This window comes from Vulpes lagopus, chromosome 24, assembly GCF_018345385.1.
Source record: "Vulpes lagopus strain Blue_001 chromosome 24, ASM1834538v1, whole genome shotgun sequence".
Lineage (NCBI taxonomy): Eukaryota > Metazoa > Chordata > Mammalia > Carnivora > Canidae > Vulpes > Vulpes lagopus.
In genome coordinates this window covers 8,525,190-8,544,959 of record NC_054847.1, presented here as the reverse complement: position 1 = coordinate 8,544,959, position 19,770 = coordinate 8,525,190, and the positions used below count along the sequence as shown (strand labels likewise).

Below are 19,770 nucleotides of genomic sequence, written 5' to 3'. Positions count from 1 at the left end.
AAGAGAAATTAACTTTGCTGAAAGATGTTAGTTTAATCCTGGGGGCTTCTCTTCCTTCCTTCCTTCCTCTTTAAAAAAAAAAAAAACAAAAAAAACCTTAACGATCATAATTCCATACTACTACTGTCCATTATCTAGAATTCAGCAAGTAATGTTACATGATGAGGGAGGAAAAAAATCTTGTGCATTGTAGATTTCGATGTATGCCAATTCAGATATTGTAAAGTAGTATGATATAAAAACATATTATAAAAGTCACCGTCTTTACAAAAAATTACAGCTTAGAATAAAATATATGGTCCACATAATTCTCATGCTGCTGTGCGAGCATTAATGCTGTATTAGCTGAGATAAGGGTCCACAGTGGGTGATCCCTGAACTGATTTCAGAGAGATAAGTAGCACTGTGTCCCCTATTTAGCTAATGCATTGTCCTCTACTGGGACAACCCAGGCATTATACACCTACTCAGTTCTAGCACAGCAAACTATAAACCACCAGGGGTCTCCCGTGAGACAGCTTAGAAAAAACTCAATGAGCCCCCAGCTGTGGGATTCCTGCTTAGCTCAAAGGCAGCTAGCAAATATTAACTAAACTGAGACCTCCAAACTCACTGTACAAGAGCCTTCTGATGGAAACAAATTTCCTTCTTTATCCTCACATTCTGGTTCTGAATCAGCAATCTAGAGGTGACAGGTAACAGAAATTTCATCAATGCCCCATACCACCTAATGTCCCCTGTGCTCTAACTTTTATGAATCTTATGCTTGAAATCTTTCTGCCTTTTTTTTTTTTTTTTTTTTTTTTGTGGTGGAAGTAGGCTCCACACCCAGCATGGAGCCCAACACAGGGCCCAAACCCATGACCCTGTGATCAAGACCTGAGCCGACATCAAGAGTCGGACACTCAACTGACTGAGTGCGCCCCAATTTTCCTCCATTCAATTCTATCTCTGATATCTGTGTGACCCTAGAAAATAACCTTTCTTGGACTCTACTTATGTTGTTAATATTAACCTTGCTGTGAGGTTCATCACAGGAATTTTAAGACATGCTTCAAGATAGGTATCGGTATAGAGAACTACTGTCTCCCACGACCCCCGCCAGAAAAAAGAGAATCCCCCGCATTCATTCTCCTAGGCTCCTGGAGCACATCAAAGAACAGGGGTCACGTGTTGTTTTCGGTGTCCCTAACCCAGAGCCAAGGACTCACTCACTCACTCAGTGAGTGTTGAAATGACTGGGATGGAGGATGTCTGACCACTCAGATGAGAAAGGGCAGAAAAAGCAAGGAAGGTCACAATGGACTTTCCAGCCATGACAGGTCTCCTTCTCCCCATAAGACTTATATTTTTACTAGGAAAACTATGGTTTGAAATAGTGAAATCCTGCATGTCAAGAATGTGAGATTTGCTCATGCTGACTTAAGGTTCTACCAATTTCTGCACTTCTGTTTCTGTCCTTTATCCATTCTTTACACTTCCCCAATAAAATCACTGCCCCATTTTCTTTCTCTAAGAGCATCTAACTAGGATTTCTCCCAAATTAATGGTATTTATTTCAAATCCAGACTCTAAGCAAGCTACTATAAAGGGTCCCTCTCTCAGCACAACTCCTAGAAAGGGCCTGGGTCATAATTAGGGATGTTCTCTACCCTCCCCCGGCCGCCCCCAGCAAGGGATCTCTTTAGGTTCAGTGCTCTCCTTGGACCCCCGAGAATGTGGAACCATCCACCAGGTTCTTGGGGACAGCAAAATTCTATCTGGAGAAATGGCTTAACCTGGATTTTCAATAAATCCATTACATAAATGTTTCTACTTTTCTATCTTGTCCTATATAGACAAATTCTACATGGGGTCATGGGGTACAAAAAAAAATTATATATTTGATTATTTTCTTCACTACTGTTAAGCATAAGGTACCTCACTGTAATATGATGTTTTATTCTAGCACTTAGCCCAGTTTGGCTAATAGGAGGTACCCAGAAGTATTTGAATAAGACTATATCTGATTCTTTCCATTAACTCTTCAAACAAACTTTATTTAGCTCCAAGTTTTATGGACATTTGAAATTCCCCAAAAGTCGTTTTTAAAAGATGTAACATAAACTACTGTAGAATCTGGTGTTAAATCTGTAAGGTCTAAAATGAGCTATGGGGAATTATGTCTCACTCTTAAGTAGTGTATTATACAGCTCACATGGGCATGCAGAGGGGGCATCGGCAGGCACGATTCCTAGACTTACCTTGCTGTGAGGGTCAGCAAACATTCGGGTGAAGATCTCACACAACCTTTTCAATTCTACTCGACTAGAAGGAATAAAACGGAAATAAATAAACTTAGAATTTAATGAGTCAACACTGAGATTAGTGACAGCTTTTTAAAAAAATAATCTTTATATAACAAAGCTTTTTTCACAAATGAATCCTTTTTTTTAAATTCATGATAAAATTAAGTAGAAATATAAAATCATGACAGTTTGGCTCTCAACCTAAAATGAGGCAACTGAATCTCAGAGCATGATTACTGAAGTTCACCCACTGGGAGTGGCAAAGCCTCAAGCTAAATAAATTCTGCTCATCTCCTTGAAGATCTGTTTTCCACCTGCCCCAGATGAAAGGCAATGGGATAAAGTGAAGGAAAAGCATGTGCTTTGGGGTCAGACAGACCTGGATTCTAGTCTCAGTTTTACTACAAAGTACTTGGATGTCTTTAGATTTGTATCAAACAAACGGCTGCAGGGAGTTAAAGGAGGGACACTTCCTTCCTATGAATGCTGAAACCAAGCAAACCTTCATTTCCTGTTAGTGCCCTTTTGCTTTTTCTGACCCTAATCTATACTACTGAGTCCCATTTTCCCTTCAAGGCTCGAATAAGCATCATCTCCTCTTCTCCAAATCACTCCTAAAGTAATCCCCCTTCATACAATTGAGATAGTTGGTTCAATGATCCTTTAACTTTATTAACAATGTGATCTAGTTCGACCAATGTCAATCAATAGATTTCTAAAGATTATTCAATGGATACTTGGTGAACACTAAAAATCAAGAAACTAGGATCACCCAAATGCAGCAGACTCTTGAAGACTAGTCATCTCAACAAACAATCCTCAATTTAAAAAAAAAAAATCCTTATTTTGTTTTTGACAGCTCACTAGAGCATCAGAGGCTATGTGCATTTCAGAAGGCATATGACAAAACTCAAGACCTCTCGGGGGGAACAAGACGCAACAAGTACAGATACAGGAGGGTGGAGTCAGACAGGCTGGACAGGCATGCTTACGGCACAGGGATTCACTAGTCAATGTTCATTTAGCTGTGCGGAGCCTGTCTGTGACCAGACACTTGTCCACTCGCAAAATTTATCTTAGAAAACTTATCCAAAGAGTACAGTAGCTGTATTTCAGCTATTTCTTTACTTAGGTATTTACCTAACTTGCCCAATTTTTCACTTTTTAACATCTCTGTAATTTTGAGATTCATCTTATAATCAAAGACATAGTGCTGCCAGCCATGGTTTAATAAGTAGCATTTCTTCTTGGATATAATATAATGTGTCAATGATGCCTCAGATTTGATGAAATATGGTATAAACACTATACTTTTTTGGAATATGTTAATAGATGCTCATTTTAGAAGATTTATGAAATACAGAAACAAAGAAAAAAACAATATAATCAACTCTAGTAATAATACTGTTACTACTTTAAAGTACTCCATTTTAGTATCTCATTACTATACATAAGCTATATGTATGCATTATTACAAAATTTTAGGCTGAGATTGCTATGAAAATTTTACCCACAATTCCAAAGCATTTATAATGAACCATACCAATCTGCAGAGTAGTTTTAATTTTTTATTTAACTTGCAAACTGTACCAAGATTTCTCAGATAAATGTGAACTATAAGGGAACCAAATGTTTTAGGAACTTAATAAATTATAGAGTATCTGTCAGATATTTCAAGGTCTCTGGAAAGCAAAGACCAGATCTTAGTCATCTTAGCACCCACAGCACCTGCCCCTCTGCCTGGAACTCTGTTAACTCCATGAGTGACGGGGAATCCAACTAAGCTGCTGCTGAATATCATATGGGACTCAAAACTTGGCTCACAACCTTGGCCTCTTGTCCTCACCTCAGTGTTCTTTGGCTCTTCAGTAGGTTCTGCAGGCCTAGAAGCCCTTCTTTCCTTTCTGACCAGTTGGAACTGGCACAGTGGTTGAGAACTTCTGCCACGTCCTCTGTCTGCCGCAGATAATGGGGAATGCCACCATTCCTAGAGCCATAGGAGCGCTCAGAGCAGACACTCGAGGCATCACTGTTGGCGTCGTCATCAGAATACATCCCATACGGCTCGTACCTCCTCCTCACAGGCTTCTTCTGTCAGGTTCAACGAGGGTGGGGTGATGGAGAAAGACATGTGAAGGTGAAATGACCATGAGTCACACCACACAAAATCGACCACAGAGCTAAAGGTGAAAGATCCACATGCACGCACGCGCGCACGCACATGCACACACCATACTTTCCTGTGCTTACAGATTAGGGAAATAAAAACAGAAAAGCAGACATTGAGTCAGGATAGTAAGTAACAGGCAGAGCAATCCATAGCAGAGAAGAAAGAGTATGGTCTCTAGTACGGTGTGTGGATGAAAGAGTATGGACTCTAGTGAGGTGTAAGGCAGACTTGGGTAGTAGTCCTGCCACCTACCTGGCTGAGGAACTTCAGAAAGCCTCCTTCCTTTCCTGTTTCACTTTCCCCATCTTTGAAATGGCAACAGTGCTACCTCTCACATGCTGGTTACCAGGATATAATGTACACAGAAGTACACATTAACTAACCTGGCCCAGCTCCTGCCACACTGCAGGTATGTGCATCCACCGGCCCCTTCCTAATCAAAAGCAATCTATCTTGAACAGGGTCTGTGGGAAAATTTGTTTGAAAATTCATGCTTCCTTAAGAAAGTCTGAAACTGAAATGTCAGGGACAGACTAGCCCATGTAAAAGGACTCTCAAATTATCTGAACACAAACAGGTTTCCTGTAGACCCTTCACTTGTTTCTCTTACCCTGAATACAAAAGTATAAGTTAAACTTATAAATAATTCAACAGTAGCGATTAAACTGATAAAATACAATTTCCCCTAAAAGAAAAAAATTTTTTTAAAAACCCCACTTACAAAAAACAAAAACAAAAAACCCACTTACTTGGCTGAAACCATACAAATGTAATTTTTTGTCTTTTTTTCTTTCACAAATGTAATTTTCTAATAATATATGGCTTGTCTATCCACCGAAACTTGCTCAGGACAGTTCTGCCTTATGCCTCTTGTCCCAGCAGAGTTAGAGTAGCACTCCCTTTTACTTTTACAAGTATCCTTGTTAGGATGGTAAATCGTAGGATCATTATATACACACACACACACACACACACACATATATATATGAACTACATTCATAAAATAAGAAAAATGTTGAATATATCCATTCATGAAATAGTAATGACATAGGAATAGACACAAACTGGGTTAATAAATAAAACACTGATAGAAGGAGCAGAACTTGACATTAAAAAAAAAAAGCTAAAACAGAGAGAGGGGACTGATGCCATCACTAATAACAGCTTCACTAGACTTGACTAAACCATAATACAGACCAGAATTTCTACATTATACTACATGCGTTGTTGCTTTCACTAGCTCCTACAGGAAATATACTCGCAACAGAAAAAAAATGAAGTTGTAAAACAAAAGTTAAAGCACTGGTACCTTGCTCCTGGAGTCTCCTAACAGCTGTAGGCAGGAAAATATTGAAGGATGGGGAAAAAGCATAGAGAATTATGTCAGAAGCGTATGTGGGGACTGTTCTTGCAACAAAAGTGTACAGCAAAAACATATCTTAGCAAATCAAAAATATAGGTTAGCAAGCGATTCATATCAAGCGAATAATAACGAAGAACGCTTTCACAATGGCATTTCCTAGCCCTTCCTACACCTCCTAGAAATGCCTTCCGGTACATGCTATGCTTCTTGCTACACTAAAAACTCTTCCTACACCACTGAGATAGGGCTCTAAACTTGCTGTTAACATTCCTGTCTGTTTCTATGCTCAATTCTCTCTGCCCCTGGGGTTTCTTCCCTGGGAAGCAAACACTGTGTACCATTCCTGTGCTCTCTCTTCTGCAGCAGGTCACTCGGGGAGACCAAGCAGTTTGAACAAAGAGTAATATGGGCAGCCTGAGTGGACTGAAGGCTAGAGCTCAGAGAAAAACCCAAGTCAAGGAAAGCCCGAGCTCAAGCTCTCAAGTCCGACTCTGCCTCCTAGAACTTTGTGCACAGTCCCTTGGGCAGTTCTTTAAAGAATGAGGGAACTCCCCCACCTTAACTGGAAGTCCCATTTAACTCAGACCTTTTTGCACATCCATCATTTCCTACCCCTCTGACCTAATAGGGTCTCTGAATAAATAAGTGACAGATTCTCAGTGCTGCAGCTTGGAAGGAAAAATAGCTTCACAGAGTTCTGTTCCAGCTCATGACTCTGAAGTCAAAGCCATGGTTAGAGCAATTATCCTGAACTCCAGCACCTGCCAGGAAAAAAAAAAAAGCCCTTCTTCACAGAGGAGGATGAATAGAGCTGGCCAGGCAGCCCCCGCTTACAGGAAAAGCATCAGGAGAGTGGCAAACTGCTTGCTCACAGTTCACAGTTGCCTGTCAAAGAAATCTGACTGAGCAAGAATAAATGAGGGCAACACAGGAAGGGAGGAAAGTGAGAATCTCTGTTAGCCATAGACTATAACATTTTGATTAGATGAAAGACATGGCTGGGTTTAAAATGTCTGGGTCTGAAAGCAGGATGTTATAATACTTTTTTCCTCAGAGACAATATATCTTAAAACAGCACAAGCAAGGCCAGAGATCAGACAGTTCTAAAGGGGCTCTATTTTAAATGCTGAGCACATCAACAAGAATATGCTAGAGGCAGTGTCACTACCAGCTGAAATGCATCTTTAAAAAGCAATTTGACCACAGCTGCTTCTACCTGGGGTGGGGTTTGCTATAACCACAAATTGAGGGACCTCTAATTATACATATACATATATATATATGTGTGTGTGTGTGTGTGTGTGTGTATATGTATATAGACACACACACATATATATACACACACACATAAAGTATACTACATTATAGTGATGCAAAAACACATTCCAACAGTGCTTTATATCCTCAGGCTTTATCGGCATTAAAATTTGGAAAGTTTCCTTAAATAATGACTTAATGGCTCATTTTTAAAGACAAAAAACAAAGGTAAAATCGTATGGAACTACTAGTGTGGTCATGAATTTAATGTGAGATTTTCAAACCACAAACTCTGTTACCTAGTATTATGATGATATGTTTAGGCTATGCCATCAGAACCTATAAAGCAATAGAAGCCAGAGAATGAAAAAAGGAAATGCTGAAAAAAATAAGTAAAACAAACATGAAGAAAAAAAAAAAAAGCCCAATGACATCAGAGAGGCCCAATGTCATCAAAACTTCCTTGATACTTGAGGAGCACAGAAGAAACACTTGATGCTAGTGTTTTTTTGTAAGGATAATTTTCACTTCTGTATAGGGATAAAAGTTTAAAGGGAAAGTGATAGTAATATAAGTGCACCCAGTATTTACACAATTTTACAGAGTGCTAAAGATGATTTAGTACCCTGATTTGGAGGTGATTTCTGTTAGGACAGAGAAAACTGTGGATGAGTAAATCAAAGAGCCTCTGCACACACTGTGACTCTTACCAAAGCATCAGCAACGGCAGCTTCAAGATCTGTACTCGTGCTCAAAACTCGCATGGCGTTCACAGAGCCAGGTATTCTTCCTGCCTGGCCAAGCCCAAACCGGTCTATTTAAAAAGAACAAAACCAAAAGATATGTCACTTTAATTCAAATGTTCTCAATTCTTTGCAAGGGCTCCTGCCTCTTCCCACCTACTGGACAGAGGCACTGGAAAGTCTTTAGCCAATTTTAATTACCCCCCCCCCCTTCAGTTCTAACTAGACTTGTTTACCAGCAGCGGAGGTTAAGATGTTCCATATTTAATACTATCGTGCTACAAAGCATCCTAACAACTAAAACAGTTCTTTAATGATTCTTATTTTTGAAAAGTATTGAGACATGGGGGAAAGGGGAGCTTATTATAGAAGTGAGCTGGGCTGTGAGTGGAGTCTTTTAATCTATTTAGTGTTCCCTCTAGAGGCGGGGGTGGGGGGCACTGATGTTTGGTCAAACTAATTAGAAAGCTTCATGGTTTCACAAGAGTTCTAATGCAATGTGTAATAAAAAAGTTAAAATTTCCAACAAACATATTTGATGGATGTCTGCAAATCTTCATTAGCCTCACTACTGTTTAACTGTCATGAACGGGGCTCAACTAATTTTTAGTATGTGTTCATGATTCCTGTGACACCAAAGGGTATTTAAAAATCAGTTTATTAAAATTCTTCAATGCTCATTACAAAAAAACCAGCATCTTCACTGTGAAACATTAACCATTCAGGTAACGTTAGTATACATTTTTCCTTAGTCTCTCAAAGGCTTTTCAAATGATAGTCTATACTTGTAAACAAAATTGGATATGATCCAGAGATTTTAAAACAGATTTCAGTAGTTCAATTACTTTAAGCCTGTTAAGGATCATGGATAATGAAGACTAGCTTTTTAAAAGGCCCACTACGTCAAAAGGGCAGTCTTCCTTAAGAAGAGCTGAGGTTAAAGCTGTAACAGGAGAAAGTTCATATAAATTACACTTTCTAAGTGTATCACACTATTTACTGGCAGAAGTTTCTTATTTAAAATGCTAATACATAAAAAAAAAGAAAAAAAGAAAAGAAAACCTTTGAAGAAGAATGTTAAGATAAAAATGCTTTCTTTTTTTGAACAAATAAGACCCTGTTTGGACAAAAAAAAACAAACAAAAACCCCACAACCCTCTCTATTAGCCATATTCTCATAGTGAAACGTTTAGAATAGAAGGAAAGCTAAATCTGGTTTACAGGAATTGATCTTTCTTATAAAGTGATATGTTTTAAGCTCTGGACATATAACAAGAGTTCGTAGAAAACAAGAACTGTAAAAGTGAGGTGTCACTTAGCTTTTTTAAAATGTCAGTTTCAAAAAAAAAAAAAAAAAATCACACCTTCCAGCGCCATCGAGGGGAAAAAAGTTTAAACACTGCTAACCAAAACGCTATACAGTCATGAATTTTTATAAGGAAACAAAAATTGTATGTTATACTATCCCCTTTTTTAATGCACTTGTTGGTCACACTCTGTGTTGTCTTAGCTGCTATGTTTAAAAGATGATATGCCATATAAACTAAGAGACCAAAAACAATTCTATCTAGATCTTCATATATATATATACATATATATATATACACACACATATATATATAATCAGTTGAAATACAAAACAAGTGTAAATTTGAGATTTATTGTGCATATGGTTTTAAACATAATCTTTGTGCAAGTCTTTTTTTCCATTAAAAAAGGGTAGATAGTAAGGGATTTATGAGTAACAAAATGAAAGTAATTCAGTTATAAGCCATTTAAAAATTACCCAGCATAAACTTAAATAAAACAGAATCTAAAAAAAAAAATTTAAAAAAAAGTATATCTCATGCCAGCAATTCTTGCTCCAGGGATAATACTGATTTTTTTTTTAAGACACAAAAATTAAAAATTTAAGAACAATGCAATAATTCTGTGCTTCCCAGATGCATACAGCTCCGCCATACACAGTGACTGCAGGATCACTTGATATATATCATAGATCATTTGAATTTCTAATCTGAAGGGGAAATGTTTGTCTGGGTCTGAGCAAAGTTACAAGCCTTTTGTTCTCCCCAGACCAAAACCTGTTCTACACTTGCTGCTCTGCTCTGATATTATCACAAAGCTCCATTTCCCAAGAGATGGATACGTGTGACTGTGCCCTCAGTCTGGTCCCTGACTTCAGGGGATTGGACTCATCAGAGTGTACATAACAAAAATATAGCTCACTTCGCTTAGAGCAAGAATAGAGAAAATAACTCAGTGAATTGGCGACAGCTGTCCCCATCAACAGTCTGTGTAATGTTTTACTCAGATGAGAGAACTGTAGTCCTTAGGGACTGTTAGCATATAAAAATGATGTCTGTTAAATCCAGCAAACTGATGCATTTCCGTATGCATATTACTTTTTACCCCAATGGCTAGCTGGGGGATTTTTGGTATTTTTGGATTTTTGGTTAAAGCGGGCTGGGATGGGACATTTGGGGACCACAGGCTGCAAAGACTACCTTCCACCTGACCTGATTATCTGAATCGTGACCTTGTATTTTTGCGAAGTTTTAGGACGATATTTATCCATATGAAATTATGCACACTAGATTTTGGAACATTTAGTAACAGTTCCTCCAAATAATGAGAACCTGACACTAATAATTAACGTCAGTAATCAACACTTTTTGGAAGCAAAGCCTCTGGAAATGAAAGACTCTGCTGGGTGAAATGCATCCCCTCTTTCCCCTCAAGGACTTTTTAGGATATCTATTTTGGGTGGCTGTTCTCCTGAGGGAGGGTATAAATGGAGGGGAAGAAGCCCCTCCCCGTGTTTTTGTTTTGTTTTCACACAAACATGAACACTGGAGAAATGGTGTTGTCAAACAGGCTATAAAGCATCTACGGCCTATTAACAGAACCATAAACATTCAACAACTTAAAAAAATAAAAGCACGCTGGGGAAAACAAATGGGAAGTGCATACATGCCAGGTGCTAGCCGACACTGATGAAAACAAATGCTAAAATGAGTGTGAAACTGGACCATATGAAGAAGCCAAGTCATGCAGTTAGCACTTGTTCACCTGACTGCCCAACAGATTCAGCAGTGGAGAGGGCACTAGTGGACCTGGAATGACGTCGAGAGGCTGCAGGTAAAAGGAACGGCAACACCCACAGGATTAACACAGAAGTACCCAAGACAGAAAACGCCACAGTCTGAAGGAAACGCAGGGACTGCTCCCAATGAGGCCATGTGTTCTCATGAAAGGAAATGATGCTGGAAATGAATGGAGAGCAAGTGCCAGTCCTCAAACTCTATGGCAGCCTGCTGGCTCTCACACGGCTAGCACACACACAGGCATGACAAAGGCACGCTTTGCGGTGTTGCTTAGGCAACCGCCTAAACTCAGACTCCAGGTTTATATTCACGCCACGAAGCCTCAATGAGCCGTTATGGGAATACACAACATGAGGACGTCAGGAGTCACAGAGCACCGTCCAGATACTGAGTGGGAACAGCAGTAGAATGGATTATTTACTCAGCTCACGAGATGCCTCATCAGTACGTGATGCATACGCAATCATGCACCAAAAACAAAAGCAGAGAAGTTCATCATGTTATTTGAACAGAAACAGAATGAAATCACGAGAAAGGGGCTCAACAAATGAAATCCTGTGTTCCCCCCAATTTTTGCTGTGCTGTTGCACAAATATCCTAATTATCAATAAACTTATAAACTACTAGAAATTTAGCTGTAACAGGTTTTTAGAGGCTTCCTTGGCGAGGCATTTGCGGTACTCTGGTTACGAGAGCACAGACTCCTAATGCGGGGCAGAGGTGGGGGGGTGGGGCGTGGGCAAAATCCTGGTTTGATTACAACCACCTGGAGGACCTCAGGCCAAGTGCTACATCTCTCTGTGTCTCAGTTTACTTATCTGGAAATGGTGCTAAAAATGGTACGTACCTCTTGGGAGTGGAGAGAACTGCAAGAGGTCATACACAGAGCACGTAAAGCAGTGCCAGGCACTGAATAAGTGGTGGGAGCAACAGTCGTAGTGCTGCGGGTGCTGGCAGTGGCAGTGATGGTTACCAGTAAATTCCAATTTACATTTCTAATTATTAGCAAATTAAATATTACTTTATTAGCAAATATTCATAATAAGCATATTAATTCATCAATCTGAGGAATTATATGCTAAACTCTGTCCTCATTATTACTTTCAGAAATAACCATAAAATAGACTTGGTTTAAAAATGTGAATTTATAGAATGGAATGCCATGCAATATATGGCTCTTCTTTACCTCAGGGAAAAAAACCCAAAAGATAGTATGCTTACATCCATTACTCTGAAAAGAACATGGTGGTCATACCAGAGAAAGTTCACAAGGTTTAACAAAGTAATACCAAGCAGTGCTACTTCTCACCCATGCTATTAGAGTGCAGTACCCTGTACACGAGAATACTTTCATTTTGGCTTCAAATACCCGAACCTCAAACTCATCAGTATAATTTTTTTTCAAGATTTTTGTTTTTTAAGTAGTCTCTACACCCGACATAGGGTTCAAACTCATGACCCCGAGATTAAGAGTTGTGTGCTCTACTGACCGAGTCAGCCAGGTGCTCCATGACTGTATTTTTTCAAGTTCATGTTACTTTATGAAAATGCACATTCCCAGGATATAAGTGGTATCAAATAGCAAACATTACCTGGTTGACAAGGACAAATTTTTACTGACTTGCAAAAGGAAAATTTCTAAGTGGCAAAAATAAATTGGCAACTTCTAAAAGAGATATAAAATAATCACTTTCCTTAAATATGTTGGCAAAACACTTTTTAACACTGGAGCATACCATTTACTGTACAACACATCAGTACCATATTCTTAAAGTTTAAACTGAAAACAGCTTTTAAGCAATACCTGATGGTTCCTTATAAAGTCGGTCCTTTGGTTCTGTTTCAACAAACTATTCTACAGTAAATCTGTCATGTAATGAGTCCTTGGTCACATTCTCAAGTGAGCACTCATCAATGGAATCCAAGGTGGACCCTCTTACGTCGAAGCCTGATTTACAGCAGAGCCCTTACTTTTACTTAGAAGTTGTCACTTTAACCACATATGTATTCATACCATGAAAATGGTCCAAAATAACTTTGTAACAAAAATGCAAACATAAAATCAATACACAATTACCAAAATGTAGTTATTTTCACACACACACACACACCCCCCATTTCAAACTGAAGCCTGGCTATTTAAATTGATCCAAAGGGGCACTTACACAAAATCTCAGTAAGTTATAGAGAGGGTGGGAAACCATTATTAAAGTGAATGAGAAGGAGGAGGAAACTTCACACTGTCTGATGGGCACAGTGAGTTCGTTCCCCTAGGGACCACCTCCAGGGACTCAACTATGAAATCCTCAGTCCTAACACCAAACCCAGAAGTCATAATTGAGAAAAATTGCTGGATACTTTCTCTGTGCTTAAGCCTAGAGAGAAAGCACTTAATACATTTCAGACGAACAAATGAAAGATGCTGGATTATCAGAACTTTCAAATGAAGCAGGGGAGCAGCCAAGCTTTGAAGTCAGACTGGGTTCAAAACCTAGCTCCATCATTAAGCTGTGTGACCTTAAGAAAGTGGCTTACTCTCCCTAAATCTCTGTTCTGTCATCTGTAAAAAAGGGATGACAGTACTACCTGTCCCAGAGGGTTAATTGGAGCCATGAGGGGCTGTACCTGCTCAGAATGGTGCCAATATGCACAATCACTGCTCTTGTTCTCACTGGATAAAAGTTTTATGGACAGGTTTAACTCAAGAAGGAAAAGGGGGCATGGCATAAAATTCAGCTGAGATGTTAACTATGGCCCTGACCACAACAGAAGATGTGTGCCAATGATGGTTTGTTAGGAAGGTGAAATATCCGCATCCACATCTTCTGCCCTGGTAGGAGCAACTGTACGTTTCACCACTCTGTGTTGTCACCAAGACACTTACGCAGATCCATTTTGCCAAAGAAAGTGAAAACCAGACCAGATCACTCAAGAATTCAGGGTTCAATGAAGAGCTCAAGAATTCAGCACACCTTGCTTGGTCCACTGACCACATGCTGGATTACAAAGGCTGCTTCCATGGACAATAACAAAAACGCCAGTACATACATGAAATAAAAACACGGAACTGCCTAAGAAGACCAAATAACCAATAGAAGAATTGGATTGTTCATTTATATAAAAGGTTATTTAGAAGGCCAAATAGTCAGCAAGGATGCAGAGATATACAGCCTTAACTTAAAAGGAAAAATCACCAGTTCATTCAGAAAAAAAATTATCATTGCCACCTTTGATTGTTGAGAATTGTGTTCTGATGCTTCAGATTGCTGTGGAATAGCTGATGTGTACGAGGTAAGTCACCTTGTTTGGGATCTCACACTCATCAGGCAGACTATCTCACAAAGGTGTCTTCTAACTAAGTCAAGGGACTCACCTGATATGGCTTTAACTGCATAAAGGACAGCAGGTTATAAGGAAGTATATCTGGATTTTGATTATTGATATTGATGGGATAAAAGGATGTTAGGAAGAAGTATATGACATTAGGAGCAGAGAGAGGCAAATATTAAGACTGTGTGCTTCTGATCTATCATCCACTTTCTGGAGTGACACTTTTATACTTGAGAGACCATAATTAGAGTTGAAATAACAGACTGTTGCAGTCCACAATTTCATATAACAACTTCAGGTCTAGGCCTAACATTCTGAAATGATTTCTACCTGCAATGCTGATCAAAAAGAAAATACACAGTTTTATAGCAATTAATATGGCAAAGAACCAAAACACAATTACTGGAGAATACAAAGCATTTTTTGGTGAAAGGGTGTGTTCTTTCTAGGGGTTTCTGGGGATTAATAATTTGCACTAGGTAAGAGGTATATGTTCATTTTAGACTACTGAAGCTAAAAAGAAAAGGCAAATATGATACTCTATAAGGAAACATGTTTCTCTTTTTGTCAGTTTTTCTTGAATCCTAAAAACTGTGAAAATACAAATTCTGTTTGTAAGAGATACTGAGGATGGCAGATGAGCAGCCCTGAATGGCACCTGGCTGGTGACTGAGATACATTACTAATACCACCATATGGTGACCAAATACTGTAAATTTCTGCCCTGGAGGGCATCAGGTCACAGCCTTTGAATAGCCTATTGAACCCAGGAAGAATGAAAATACCTGATCAATTAAAAATATACATTGTAAAATTGTGCGTTGTGCTGTACACCTAAGCAGTCTATCAAAAAAGTACTCTGGGTTTAAGAGAAAGTGTTGAAATGACTCACTTAACAAAAGCATGGCTAAATACCTTTGTCCATGCAGCGTTTTAATGTTATCACCCCTCAACTGAGCACATTTCATTTCGTAGATGTTATCATGATTTTATTTTCCATCTTTGAACTAAATCACATAGGGCCTGACCTTGGGTACAGTTAAAAACAAATTGTCAAAATTTAATGACAAAAGATAAACTTTGGATTCGCTCTACTTTTTAGGAAGCAGTGCACTTTGGCTGAGCGACCCCATATGTTTGAAGTGACCAAGCAGATGGGCCTGCCTGCTGGCAAGTGGTCACAAATGGCAACAGTACAGAGTGAAGTGGTGTTTTTTTCCTCCTATATATAAAAAATTGGAAATGGCCAAACTTTAAGCATGCAGAGGGGGGACAACAGAGGGTAACTAGGGAAGAGGAAAAGAAAGAAGAGAGGATCACGAGGACAGTAGAGGAGGGAGAGCAGGTCCATTCCACCTGGCAGTGTGTGGGCCAAGCATGTGGAGCAGGGCAAGGAACTCTGCTCCGAGAGCCAGCGCCTACGTGTACTCACCGAGTGGAGGAAAGCCCCGAGCGGGGCTCGTATCGCGGCTGCTCTCACAGCTGGTATTACGGCTGCATCCCTGACTCATGCTGGGTCGAGGGATACGGCTGCTCCGTGCTAGTGTGCAGCATGAGGGGTTTCAGAGAAGGTGAAGAAGTTTAATGAAGACAGAAAAACTCACAAAACGTCAGTCACATTCCGTTAACGTAATCATGACATTGTCCGCGCTGGGGGTTCATCACGATGGCTGAGTCCCTGCTGAGGCCTCACTGACTGGCGTGCTGACAACAGGAGAGGGTCTGCATAAAAACTCGATTATGCTCAAGGTTTCGGAAAGCTGTGGGTTTTTGTATGGAGGTGAAATAACACCTAAATGTAAGAAATGCAAAGAAAGCTTTCCAAAGAGCAAACTAGCATCAGGAAATCCAAGATCAAAAAGCCTATTAGAAAATGATCAGGTTTTTATGGCTTTAGCAAACTTCAACAAGATGATAAAAGACTAAAGCCATTTTCACATACCCTGCATTATTAAAAAGATAATTTATTTTGGATTAAAAAAAAACAGAATAAAGGCTCTAGTCACTGAAATCCATGAACTTACCTAATTAAAAGGAAGAGGGTTCACTTCTCTCAGCCTGGGCTTCTTTACCAAGAGAAGTCCTAAGGACTGACAGCTGTAGAACCTGCCCACTTCAAGTAAGTATCTAGATGCTTCAAACATATCTTAATTATCTAAACCAACATAGAGAGTTGGGATTGCTATCCCTTTATTTACTAGTCCCAACATTTCATTCCTGCTTTTTCTGTGGGAATCCAAACAGATCTGCCCGTGGTCCCTACTCGAGTATGTTTACTTATACAGCCTTACACATGGGTCTATGGTATGTGGACTGACAATCCCAGTATTCATGTTAAAAAGATCCTCCGCTGACCTGAGAACAGCCGATTGCCTATGATTATCCATGGGTAATTTTAATCACATTCACATTACAAAACACTGAGAAGACAGAGTCACATGAATAGCTTAAGGACTAACATAACTTGGCCATAAAGCTCAGAAAAGACCTTGATGCTTTTGTTTTTTTAACTTAGTTTGGAGAAACAAAGACACACTACTGGCAAAATACTCAGAAATGACTCTGCAGACTGAATGTGTGTAGCCATCTCCATAATAGCTGGTGAGACAATAAATACATCCATCTTGAGTGGATCTACTAATTCTGGACTGGAAAGAAATGTCTTTCTTGCACATTTGGGGAAAAATAAAAATGATTCACTGATGTAAAACCAGCCATGTTTGCTATATTGCAATGAGCAGAGCCTATTATTTTAGAGCCAAGGTGGATTTACAGCATGACCAAACTGTAACAGGAATGCCTTACAAACTAGAATCATGAAATTTCCTGGAAGTGAGAAACCAAACCAACTTCTTCCTCCTGTAGTCTCTGTTCAGTGCTGGTGTTGCATCAGACCCCACGGCTATGTAAGAGATGTCCAAATGCTTAGGTCTGCGGTGGCAAGCAAGAAAAAAACCAAGCACAGGAATGCAATCTGAGCAAATCTGTCAAAATAGGGCTTGTGTTGTAATTCCTAAATTCGCCTTCATTTTGCCAAGAGACAAGGAGGCATTGGGTTTTCCTTTGAAGTAGCAAGGACTATTTAATCCATAATTTTTGATAATAATACTAAATGGCTCCTATGAGGAAGGCAAAAGCACAGGAGCTAAATTTAAAAACCTTTAAAACAAAAAAACTAGAGAGCATCCACTGACACCAATATATGAGAAGCTGTCTAGAATCTATGAAGCAATAGGCTCGTCCCTAGAGGATCAATACCACATCAAATTCGTGAAAGGACTTCTCCGGTTCTGTGCTAACTCACTGGTGCCAGCCACTGTGCCTCTCCTTACCTCAGGCTCCCCTTAGGAAGTCTAGAAGCAAGAGTCCCATCATTTAAATGAGAAAGGTACTGTGAGATAAGGTACACACATGAGTACCTCTGAGTTCCTGGCTAAAAGGTGTACATGAAAATCTTATTCCACCACCTACTCCGAACCATCGGAAACAAAGACAGCCAGATAAGTGTTTCACACATGCACATGCTTAAGTCAGGCATTTTCTTATAGTTCTTGCCTAATCACTTCTGTTACCCTGCTTCCACTCCCTTGCTTTAATAATACACATGCTACAACAATGGGAAATCTGCTCTCTCTCGCTGAGCCTGCTTTGTGAAGACAAGAGCATGAAAAGGGATAAGCAGACATGGTCTGAACAGTATGTGTAATTCTTAAGAAGGTTTCCCTTCCTTAGTATTTCAGCCAGAGAAAGTTTATTTACCCCGTTTGTGCCAACTGGCTTCCTTAACACAGGCTAGCAACATATACAGAAAGAATTCTAGTTACGAGTTTGTAATCATTTGCCCACAGCTGTCCCACACCACATCAAAGGACATCGAGGGGTCACAGCAGAAGGTCAAATGCTGGATAATTTAAAAAACGAGAGGAGGAATGCCTACTTCTAATATCACTTCCAAAGACCACTCTACAAAGAGGATTTTAAATATATATATCAATAAATGATTTTTATAAAGACTAATTAATTAGATGGTCAAACCTGAAAAACAGTATCAAATAAACCTCTTTGTGGAGTGCCAAAACCAATTGTTCTCTATGAGAGTATGTAAAGTGAAGGCATAACAGAAGAGGAAGAGGCATGAAGGCTTGCTTGCTGCTTGAACTTTATGAAAGCAGTATTCTTCGGTGGTTCTGAGGTCCTGTGCTTACAGGAAAGGCTGAGGAGCCTTGAAAAATCCATCTGACCGTCTTTCAAAAGTACACTCTACTTTTAGAGTGTTCTGGGGGCTAATCTTGACTTTTGCCCTGTAAGGAAGGGATGGGTCCTACCAGAACTCACAGTGAAAGCAGAAATACAAGAGAAATAAGGAGCACTAACATGAAATGTCTCTCCGTCTGGGGATTTTCATGTTGTGGTCTTGTACGCAATAGTCTAATTTAACAGATGACACTGATTACTATTAAGTTTTGCTTCCTTCAAAATATTTTTCATCAGAAAATCTGAAAACATTTTAAATGCACATCCACAGAATATAAGCTGCCAAAAACTTTTATAGCCTTTTCAAGAGATGAGTGGAAGAAGGAAACTAAAGGCAAACTTCTGAAATATAATTGCTACAGATATTAGCTACTTCTAGGACTTTATTATTCATCAATAACAGAATTAAACCCCAAGATGCAATAATTTACAATCTATTCTGTTTGGTTCAACAGTTTATGAAGGAATATTCTGCCAAGAAAAAAAATAGTAGTAGGATGTTTGTCTCTTGGTTATACAATAGGAATTATATCCTGTTTTGCTTAAGAAAACATAAATGCTAAATAAGACCTTTGGTGTCATTTTTATCACAGATGAGGCATAGCTGAACCAAACATAATTTGTAGGTCATCTGTAGAATTAATTCTTAGTGCAAATTCCAAGCCTAGTTTAGCGATGATTAAAACTATTAATTGGTTTGGGATAAAACAAAATATTCTTAGAAGATGCTTAATATTTTTGAATATTTATATTTAAAGTTGCTATACAATGAACCAAATGCTTATAGACATACAGGTATACAAGCCAGTATCAACTAAATGATCACAACCACGGACGATCTACTGCTAAAGATGCTATATACCTGACACCCTATAAAATGGAATCTTTCAGCAGTACTACAGGAAAAAGTAGAAAGATGTACTTGATTCATTTATCTATCTTCACACTGTGTGTATTTTCACCATGTGCAGAAATTTAAACAAAGCTCCTTCTTTAATCAGATTCGTATGAATGACCTCAAAGCTTTACACATAACTAATCCCCTTAATGAGCATCAAGGAAATAACTTTTTCCAAAATATTTTTCAAATAAGAACTTTGAAAGAGAATAGGTTCCTATTTCGTTCTTACTGATGGATAATGTTTCATAGTACCTTTTAAAGGCTTATTAGATGCTGTCTTTTCAACTATCCACAACACAAACTTCCTAGTTAAAACCATGGAATACCAGGTCCTAGAGTTATGTGTGGCAACCTGGG

General features: G+C 39.0%; 1 protein-coding gene across 12 annotated transcripts in view; it reads right to left on the bottom strand.

Moving 5' to 3' along the window:
• CLASP1 (cytoplasmic linker associated protein 1) overlaps positions 1-19,770 on the bottom strand; it is a 263,831-nt gene that overhangs the window by 58,934 nt on the left and 185,127 nt on the right. For 8 of the 12 annotated variants that reach the window (XM_041739917.1, XM_041739921.1, XM_041739918.1 and 5 more), the window contains 4 exons: positions 7,789-7,892; positions 5,768-5,791; positions 4,135-4,379; positions 2,244-2,307 (listed from right to left, as the gene is read on the bottom strand). In XM_041739917.1, coding sequence (XP_041595851.1) covers positions 2,244-2,307; positions 4,135-4,379; positions 5,768-5,791; positions 7,789-7,892 — 437 coding nt within the window. The remainder of the gene's footprint in view (positions 1-2,243; positions 2,308-4,134; positions 4,380-5,767; positions 5,792-7,788; positions 7,893-19,770) is intronic. The other 4 variants (XM_041739922.1, XM_041739924.1, XM_041739927.1 and 1 more) reach the window with 1 other exon arrangement.